The following is an 8,918-nucleotide window of genomic DNA, read 5'->3' on the forward strand; positions in this document are numbered from 1 at the left end:
GAATCAAGTGTTATTCAATATTAGTAATTTGTTTGAGGATTTGATTTAGATTTAGATTTGAGTGGATTTATAAGTACTTTTAAGACTAAAATACAAAAGAACAATTATTGAGTTAAACCTTGTTATTTTGATTGGATTTGCATTATTGTATTTTTGTGTGTCTAAATGTGGTCATCATGGACTTGGCGTTCCTTACTGATCAAGGGAAGAGTTGGAAACACAAGAATGATCAGTTTCTGGTGGGATAAATGGCTGCCTTAGGTAATCTATGATCTCTTTGGTGAGGGAGGACTTCGGGAATCTTTAATCCAACTGGATTCCTATATGTCTCTGACACTTGTAATGGATATGCTTGGCAGCTACGAGGAGAAAGGGCTATGGCGGCAGAAATACTACAGTGACAGTTAACAACAATTTATCTACTTCTGTCAGCCGATCAGCAGAGAAAGATCAATATTTCTGGGTGATTGACCAAACTGAACAGCTGAAATTTTCCACAAGTAATACATGGGAGATTATAAGAGATAGATCTCCACCACAAAAATGGACTCAGAATGTTTGGTTTAAATTAGCTACAGCCAAGTTTACTTTTATCATGTGGATTGCTCATTGGAATCGATTGCCAACAAGGTGCGGTTATCAAAATGGGGCTTAGGAACCTCACCCTCCTATTGTCTTTGTGATTCTGCAACTGAGTACATAGATCATCTCATTGTATGCTGCAAGGTTAAGGAACAAATTTGGGACTTACTTTTGCGAAGATTGGGACTCCAACCACATGGTTTCATGTCTTGGGAAGCTTTTATAGTTTGGTTGGAAATCAAGGATCCTTCAGTCCCTCGTCGGCTTAAGCGATTAGCTTCTCAAACCACACACTATCATATATGGGCAGATAGGCGAAAGCGTCTACATCTAGGTATAGCTTCAACTCCTACAACTGTCTTCAAGAAAATTGACTGCTGCATCAAAGAGACCATTTGGGAAAGCAGAAGAAAGGTTTCCCGAATCTTATGCATATAAGGCTTTGAAATGAGTTTTCTTTCTCTAGTGTTTTGGCTTTGTTTTATTATTTTTTCTGAGTTATTACAGTAATGTTTTTGTTTATGTTCAAATAGGCATATGTCTTGCGTACAAACATATTTGTATAATACATACAAAGAACTCAAACACTGTCGTAACAGATTACCGTACATGACGGCAGAGCCATTGTTGACAAAGAGGATCTGATTGTGCAAAATGTGTTGAACTCAGACGCTGTTGTCCAATGACGCAATGAGAACTTCAATTGCAAATCTATTTCATTGATTTATAATAATCCATTTATTTTGATTTTGAATTCTACCATTATTGATTTTAGAATTTATTTGTTTGATTTTAAAATCAATGGATTTGTCAAAGATTTCTAAATCCAATATTTTTCTAAATCCATTAAAATACTAAAACCAATAACCCCCACTTAGTGTTTGGTTCGGATTTGTGCCTTCTGGATATCTGAAGTCCGTATATCCCTCTAAATATTGTATTACCCATAGATATCTGGATCCATATTCGAATTTGTAAAATATATATATATATATATATATATATAAAATTCTTTAAAATAATATATAAATTAAATATATATATATACAAGACTTATATATATATAATAATATTATGTATTAATAATATCAAATACAATTATTATAAATTTAAAATTTAATATATTTAAAAAATACGGACCCGGATCTAGTTTACAAAAAAAAAGACCTTGCTTCTACGTAGTACTACATTATGTATATTTTGTTAATTTGTGTTGTGCATATATAGATATACTATAATAATATAAATAATATAATCAATCATATAAAGAAAAGTCATGTCTACAAACAAAAACGCGGGAAAATCTCTTATCCACGAGGTTTGACTTACCAACCACTCACAACACGCCACATCATGAGAACGAGACGGCTTTTCTTATCTTCCTCTCCCTCCACTAATCCAATTTGCAAACTCTAAAAGAAACCTTAAGCTCAATCTCCTCCACACTCGTCTCCACCTCCAGAGGAAAGCAATGTCGCTCACGATCCCAACGAACCTTGTCCTCAACCCGAGATCCAAAAACAAGACTCTCACTCAATCCGTACCTAAATCCACCGCGAGATTCGTCTGCTCCACCGATAACAACAACAAGTCCATGAAGGCATTCTCCGCGGCGGTGGCTCTCTCTTCCATCCTCCTCTCATCCCCGATGCCAGCCGTCGCTGATATCTCGGGCCTAACCCCTTGCAAGGAGTCGAAACAGTTCGCCAAGAGGGAGAAGCAGCAGATCAAGAAGCTCGAGTCATCTCTCAAGCTCTACGCTCCCGAGAGTGCTCCTGCTCTTGCTCTCAACGCTCAGATCGAGAAGACCAAACGCAGGTACGATACGTCTCACTATGATAAAATGATTAACGCTCCGTTTCATCTTTAATCTTGTGAGTAATGGTTGTTTAAGGTTCGACAACTACGGCAAGTACGGACTTCTGTGCGGTGCAGACGGGCTACCACACTTGATAGTGAACGGAGACCAGAGGCATTGGGGAGAGTTCATTACTCCAGGACTTCTCTTTCTCTACATTGCGGGATGGATAGGGTGGGTGGGGAGAAGCTACTTGATAGCGATTAGTGATGAGAAGAAACCAGCGATGAAAGAGATCATCATTGATGTACCATTGGCTAGTCGTCTCATCTTCCGTGGTTTCATTTGGCCTGTTGCTGCTTACAGAGCGTTTCTCAATGGCGATCTTATTGCCAAGGATGTTTAAGAAACAAACAAAAAAAATCTATATATTTGACCCTTTGTTTGCTTCGTATGTGTTTAAACTCTGGTTATTAACTCTTCCCTGTCAAAGAGTATGTCTGCAATATGGGGAACTTGTTATTTGGATTAAATGTTGAAAATCCTACATTGGGAAATGAGAAGAAGTTATAGATAAACATGGAATTACTGCTTACCTGTGTGCTTCAATTTTGACTATTACACATACATCGAACTTTCCTGAGAACAAAAGTTTTTTGGAACAAGAAGGTTTATACGTTAAGGTGTTTAACAGAGGACATCAGTGTTTGCTACGATACTTGAAACGGTGATAATTAGTGGAAAACGGGTGTGTGCTTATGTGGTTCTGACTCTAAGCTGATGCGATTGGATAATGTTTTGAATCATCTAAAAAGCTCGGTCAGTCTGATGGCGGAACTCTATGGAATGATGGCGGTTTTGTGGAAAAGTAGAGCAGTGTTTGTAGTCAAATGAAGGATCCATGGAGTTTTAGAAGCGACTCAAACCCTAGCTGAAGTTGAACCTTCTAAATAAAATAGGTTAAACAAAAGAGCAAATCCTAGAGAAGTCCACAGAGCTTGTCCCATTCATAGAAAAATAACCAAAATCCAAGTAGATATCACATGTAATGATCCGATATTGAACAAATTATTAGTAAATTGATCCAAACCCACTAGAACAGCATAATATAGTAATCAAATCATCAAAAACTCAAATAGCGTTCACTCGGACTCAACCAAAGACATAGAAAGGGATACTCTAGAGCAAATAAAGAGCAGCGACAAGAGAAAGAGTTTACAGACAAGAACCACCCCTAAGAGCAAGGACCAGATGAAGAACAGAGCCTCCCTCTATGTTGTAGTCCTTTGCCGTTTTGTCATCAGCTAGCTGTTTCCCAGCGTAGATGAGCCTGCAAAAAAAATACACAGAGAATCGGTTTTATAAGTAATAACTTGAAACACAATAGATCGCACACAGAGCATAGTGGTGACAAAAAAAAACATAATAAACTTACAAATACACAAGTACCTCTGTTGAACAGGAGGGATGCCTTCTTTCTCCTCAACACGCTCCTTGATGCGATCAATAGTATCGGTTGGTTCGATATCAATCTCGATTTCTTTACCAGTGAGAGTCTTGACCTTGATCATGGTCCCACCCCTAAGCCTCAGAACCAAGTGAAGAGTGGACTCTTTCTGAATGTTGTAGTCAGAAAGCGTTCGACCATCCTCTAGTTGTTTCCCAGCAAAGATGAGTCTCTGTTGATCTGGTGGTATCCCCTCTTTGTCCTGTTCACATAGAAATTAGCTATTCTCAACTAACCCAAATCGAATTTTGAAGCAAACAATCGAGAATCCAAAACCTTAAGAAATCAAGAAAGCAGAGAGCAGAGTTAAAGAATTGGGCACCTGAATTTTGGACTTGACATTGTCGATGGTGTCGCTACTTTCAACCTCTAGGGTTATGGTTTTTCCGGTCAAGGTTTTCACGAAGATCTGCATCTTTTCTTTTCTGTTTCTGTTTCTTTTCTTTTCAATCAAAGATTTTTTTTATATATATTTCAGTCTGCTTTAACCATATATATGCGCAAATAAGAAAATGAAATAGTTTGAAAAGGATTTCGAATAAATCTTTCTTTTTTTAGAACAAGATTTGGAATAAATCCACTTAGCTACTTTTAAAGCGTTTGGTCTAAGCTATTTCGTTTATGCCAACCTTTTACAAATTAGTATTGTTTTGTTGATGGAGATTTCGTACTGATTTGGGTTTTAATTTTTGGGAATCTAGTTTTTTTTACTAGAATTCGATCCGCGGTTTCAAAATCGCGAGATTATTTAATTGTTGATTAAATTGATATTGATATTTTTAATAAAATTTTAGGTTTTTATTATAAAGCATAGAATTTATAGGAGTTATATTATTATGTTTTCATAACTTTGTGTAATTTATTTATTAGCCTTTTATTTTTACTCAATAGATTAAATTTCGACGTGTGAAGAATACTTACTTGTTCTATAGATGATTTTTTTAGTTTAAATGTTGAAGTATTATATGAATTTTATTTTCTTGTAACTACAAACATAGTTGTAATGTTTAACTATTGTTTATGTAATCTATTTTGGAGCCCAATTATTTCATCCAATTTAAATTGGGTCAACATAATATAAATGTTTTCTGGAGACACATACAAATGTCTCTGACAGTCCAATATAACTAAAATTAATTATTTGTCTAACATAAAACTTCATAATATATATATTTTTAAAAAATTTAGGTACTTAATTTGAAATTTATAATTTATAATAATATAGGAAAAATAAAGTATAATCATAATATTTAATGAAAATAAAAATAAAAATAATCCGATATAAAAAAAATGAAAATTAAAATTATCCACGTCAAATTCTGGCATAAGTTAAAAACAGTTTTAGACCACTAAAACTAATTTTTAGCAAAAATCAATAAAAATAACTACTCAAATTATATAAAATTTATAATATTAAAAATTTTAGATTATGTGCTTTCTAATAATAAATTACAAATTTATGCAAATTTTATTAGTATAGTAAAAAATAATTCTGCATTTTACATCATGTGCTTTCTAATCAGAAATATATTTTATTTAAATTTTATTAGGAAAATAAAATTATAATTTCACGTTTAAAAAACGCAGATAATAAACTATTATTCTCTCCGTTTCAAAATAGATGACGTTTTATGAAGTTTTTGATGTCTCAAAATAGATGATGTTTTCATATTTCAATATATTTTTTAACTTTATTAAAAATTATGTAACCAACGATATTTTGTAGTCTATTTAGTGATCAGTTAAATAATTTTTAACTTATATTTAAATGATAATTTTTTAGATAAAAGAAAAAAAAATTAGATAAAAGGCAATAATTTTTCTCTTTGTTTTCTCTCTAGAATCTCTCCGCTTTGAATAGTGTTTCCGGCTGATGGAGTGGGTTCCACGGCAACTGTCGATCGGGATAAGATGTTTACGGTTAAGCTAAACCTTCGCGTTCTCTCCCCTCGCGTTCTCTCCCCGGCATGGAAGGCTCCAATGGGGCTGCATGTCCGGCCCTCTTTCAGTGTCGCATTTCTCTATCGATGGGCGACCGGCTTTGACTCCGGAGACTACACCTACTTCTTCGGTGGTGGTTTGTCGGCTTTGGTTCCGCCTCACATCTTCCGTAGATGGTGATGGTGGTTCATATCCGAACCATGTTTAATCTTTTATTTCTATTTTCTCGGAATCGTTGTTGATTGGAAGTACCAATTTTGAAAGGATTTCGTCATGGTCGTGATATTTGAACGGTGCATGTTCCCGGTGTAATACGGAGTTTGTCTCGGTAAAGTGACGTTTGGCTCCTTAGTGCTGCGGATGAGATCTCGAAGTGTTTCGATTGAAGCTCTCCGTAGGATGAAGTTATGTTGGGTGTGTGAAGTTCTGTTCCAGATGAGATCTCGACAATAGTCGATCGATGTTCTCCGGTGTTGGTGTCGGGTGGTTTCCAGCGTCGAATCTCCCGGCGGTGGAAATTTTCAGCACATGGTGTGCTTTTCTCGTGAGGTTAGCATGTGGCTTGTTTGTCTTTGAATTATTGTTGGACCTTGGATTTGTTTTTTTTTTCTTTTTCGGTTTGTAGTATTTTGGGCTGCCCTTAGTATGGATCTTTATGTATAACCTTTTCTTGCTAAATGTATAGATAGATGGCAAAAAAGAAAATCCTAAAACTTTATATATTTTGGAACAGAGAGAATGGTGATGATTGGTTCGGCATAAAAATTTAGATGTACAAATTTAGCTGTAGATAAATTGTTTATAGCTATACAGTTGTTACCGAAGATTTTTTTGCAGAGACTTTTGCTGTAATTAAATTTGTTGTAGCTGTAAGTTATAGACTGTAGACATTTAAAAATAAAATATGTGAAATATTAATGTATATATAAAATAATTAATTTTTATCAATTAAAGAATTTATATTAATTTTTTTATAAATTATCAAAGTTTACTATTATTTAAAATGTGATATGTAAATAATAACGATTTTATTCAAAATATTTCAATCAATTTAAAAACATCCAAATTTATATTAAACATTTAAAGATGATTTAATTATGATTATCTAATTTACTTTATATTATAGATAGTTTTTTCATTTTATAGATTCTACAGTTTATAAAAGAGAGTTTTAGGTTTTATACATAAAACACATAAGAAAAAAAATTGCTTTAACTTTTTTGTTGTAGCCTTAAAAATAAAGCTAAAGTACGATTGGTAAAAAATTATAGAAACTTGATGTAGACTTTAACTACTAAAATTAAAGCTACAACATGATTGGTAAAATTTAATGATTTAAAAATAAATAAAACTAAATAACAAGATAAAGTCCAACCGATCATCAACAATATACTATTACAAAATGTCTAACATCATCACAGTAAGGCTTTGACTTGAAGATAAAATAACGACAATATAACACTTTCCCTGCAGAAGTAACGGAATAAAAATATCTAATAAAACTGAGTTCCTTTTGCAAAAGAAACAAATAATGTTTCAAAAAATTATACGTCAGCTGATATTGAGTCGGCTCATTCTTGGCAGTACATGAACCGAAACCGGTTCAAGCCCTTCAGGGTTCTCCACGGTCCAAATCTTCGCCGGCTCCGCCACAACATCCACCACCACAATTCTTCCGTCAACGGTAACAACACAGAGTTTGCCTGAGACCGCCGTAACTTGCTGAGCTCCTTTAAGCATCTCTTCTCCACCTTCCACAACCGTTACTTCTCTCCACTCTCTCTCCTCCTCATTGTATATTCTCACTGTTCCATTCCTCTCATCAACCGAATAAAGCGTCTCCTCCTCCATCGCCGCCACCGGACCTCTCCATCCCGCCACCATTTCCTCCGGCATCGCTTCCCAATCGTCGTCAACGACGTCGTATATAGCTCCTTCTTTAACCGCGTCGCCTTTAACATTCACCATTAAAAGCTTCTTTCTCCATCCAACTGCGTCAATGGCTTCACGGCTGAACCGTGAGTCTCTCATCTCTCTTAACTTCTGCCAGTTACTCTGAGTATGATCCGTGAGATCCAGTTTCTCGACCGATTTCGCGACGACTGGGGAGAACTGAGAACCCATACCACTAGCAACGTATACAGCTCCGCCGCAAGCTCCGGTTGCGCACCACCGTCTCGGGGATTCCAAAGGAGGCCCGGAGGTCCAAGTGGAAGAGATTGGATCGAAAATTAGAGGTTGAGAGATCGCCGGAGAAAAGTCCCGGTTACTTCCGGCGATGAGAACGAGTTTTCCGGCGGCGGAGACGCACTGAATCGGGAAGTTAAATGAAACAAACGACGGATGACGGTAGAGAATCCGGTGAAGAGGTGGGACGGGTGGAGGAGGAGGAAGCGGGTCCCATTTGGAAGAAACCGGGTCGAAACACATAAACCGGATAGCTGGGTTGACCCGAGCCGGATCCGAGTTCGAATCCACCAAAAGCGCGTAGAGAGAAGAGAAGGGTGGAAACTCGGGGGAGTAAACGAGGCGGCGCCACCGTGTACAAACGGCGGCGAGAAGTGACGGACGGTAGACGAGGGAAAGGCAGATCTCCGATACGTGGTCGGGAAGTCCTTCGATTATGGCGATTTCTTTTCCGCCGTCGATTCTTCTTCGCTTCGCCGGCGGTGATACCGCCGCGACAGTAGCCATTGATCCAGACCGTTTCAGTTTCTTTGCTCTGTTATCGTGTTTTATGGTTAACTGTTTTCAGCTTTACGGATTTAATGATCCAGACAGACCGTTTCAAAAAAAAGCTTTTAGGATTTAATGAGATTGCGTGAACTGTAATGAACGAGAGGGAAAAGTTCTGTAGGGACAGCGAGCCATATATCAAAAAGGCCAAAGTTGGAAAGTGTTAACATCGATAATAAATACATAAAGCTCACTAGGAAAATACTTATTTTACATTTATAGCATCATATATGATTATAGGCAAGTGGTATTTATATGACAAAGTTTGACATATTTAATTAACAATAACGAAACAACATGTTATTAAAACAAATATCTTATAAAATCTTCAGGAATAATTCGGTTTCTAATAAT

General features: G+C 36.2%; 3 protein-coding genes across 3 annotated transcripts; 1 reads left to right on the forward strand and 2 right to left on the reverse strand.

The window, feature by feature from the left end:
* Positions 1-1,985: 1,985 nt before the first annotated feature.
* LOC130498303 (photosystem I reaction center subunit III, chloroplastic-like) lies at positions 1,986-2,975 on the forward strand. Its single transcript, XM_056991536.1, has 2 exons — positions 1,986-2,400; positions 2,477-2,975. Exons 1-2 carry the CDS (start codon positions 2,054-2,056, stop codon positions 2,784-2,786), a joined length of 657 nt encoding a protein of 218 aa, XP_056847516.1. The 5' UTR covers positions 1,986-2,053; the 3' UTR covers positions 2,787-2,975.
* Positions 2,976-3,357: 382 nt separating this feature from the next.
* Positions 3,358-4,368, reverse strand: LOC130498304 (ubiquitin-NEDD8-like protein RUB2). The gene is made up of 3 exons (XM_056991537.1): positions 4,210-4,368; positions 3,830-4,089; positions 3,358-3,710 (listed from the first exon to the last, which is right to left on the reverse strand). Exons 1-3 carry the CDS (start codon positions 4,300-4,302, stop codon positions 3,596-3,598), a joined length of 468 nt encoding a protein of 155 aa, XP_056847517.1. The 5' UTR covers positions 4,303-4,368; the 3' UTR covers positions 3,358-3,595.
* Positions 4,369-7,208: 2,840 nt separating this feature from the next.
* On the reverse strand, positions 7,209-8,712 carry LOC108833974 (F-box/kelch-repeat protein SKIP25). The gene has a single exon (XM_018607352.2). It carries the CDS (start codon positions 8,520-8,522, stop codon positions 7,380-7,382), a length of 1,143 nt encoding a protein of 380 aa, XP_018462854.2. The 5' UTR covers positions 8,523-8,712; the 3' UTR covers positions 7,209-7,379.
* Between the last annotated feature and the right edge of the window lie 206 nt (positions 8,713-8,918).

The sequence above is a fragment of the Raphanus sativus genome, chromosome 8 (assembly GCF_000801105.2).
Source record: "Raphanus sativus cultivar WK10039 chromosome 8, ASM80110v3, whole genome shotgun sequence".
Classification (NCBI taxonomy): domain Eukaryota; kingdom Viridiplantae; phylum Streptophyta; class Magnoliopsida; order Brassicales; family Brassicaceae; genus Raphanus; species Raphanus sativus.

What these genes read in the sequence shown, in the direction of transcription:
- LOC130498303 (XM_056991536.1), top strand. Translation starts at nt 2,054, where the DNA reads ATGTCGCTCACGATCCCAACGAACCTTGTCCTCAACCCGAGATCCAAA. An exon ending in ATCGAGAAGACCAAACGCAG is followed by an intron (nt 2,401 to 2,476) that starts GTACGATACGTC and finishes TGGTTGTTTAAG; the next exon opens with GTTCGACAACTACGGCAAGT.
- LOC130498304 (XM_056991537.1), bottom strand. Translation starts at nt 4,302, where the DNA reads ATGCAGATCTTCGTGAAAACCTTGACCGGAAAAACCATAACCCTAGAG. An exon ending in ATGTCAAGTCCAAAATTCAG is followed by an intron (nt 4,090 to 4,209) that starts GTGCCCAATTCT and finishes CTATGTGAACAG; the next exon opens with GACAAAGAGGGGATACCACC. An exon ending in ATCCCTCCTGTTCAACAGAG is followed by an intron (nt 3,711 to 3,829) that starts GTACTTGTGTAT and finishes TTTTTTTTGCAG; the next exon opens with GCTCATCTACGCTGGGAAAC.
- LOC108833974 (XM_018607352.2), bottom strand. Translation starts at nt 8,522, where the DNA reads ATGGCTACTGTCGCGGCGGTATCACCGCCGGCGAAGCGAAGAAGAATC.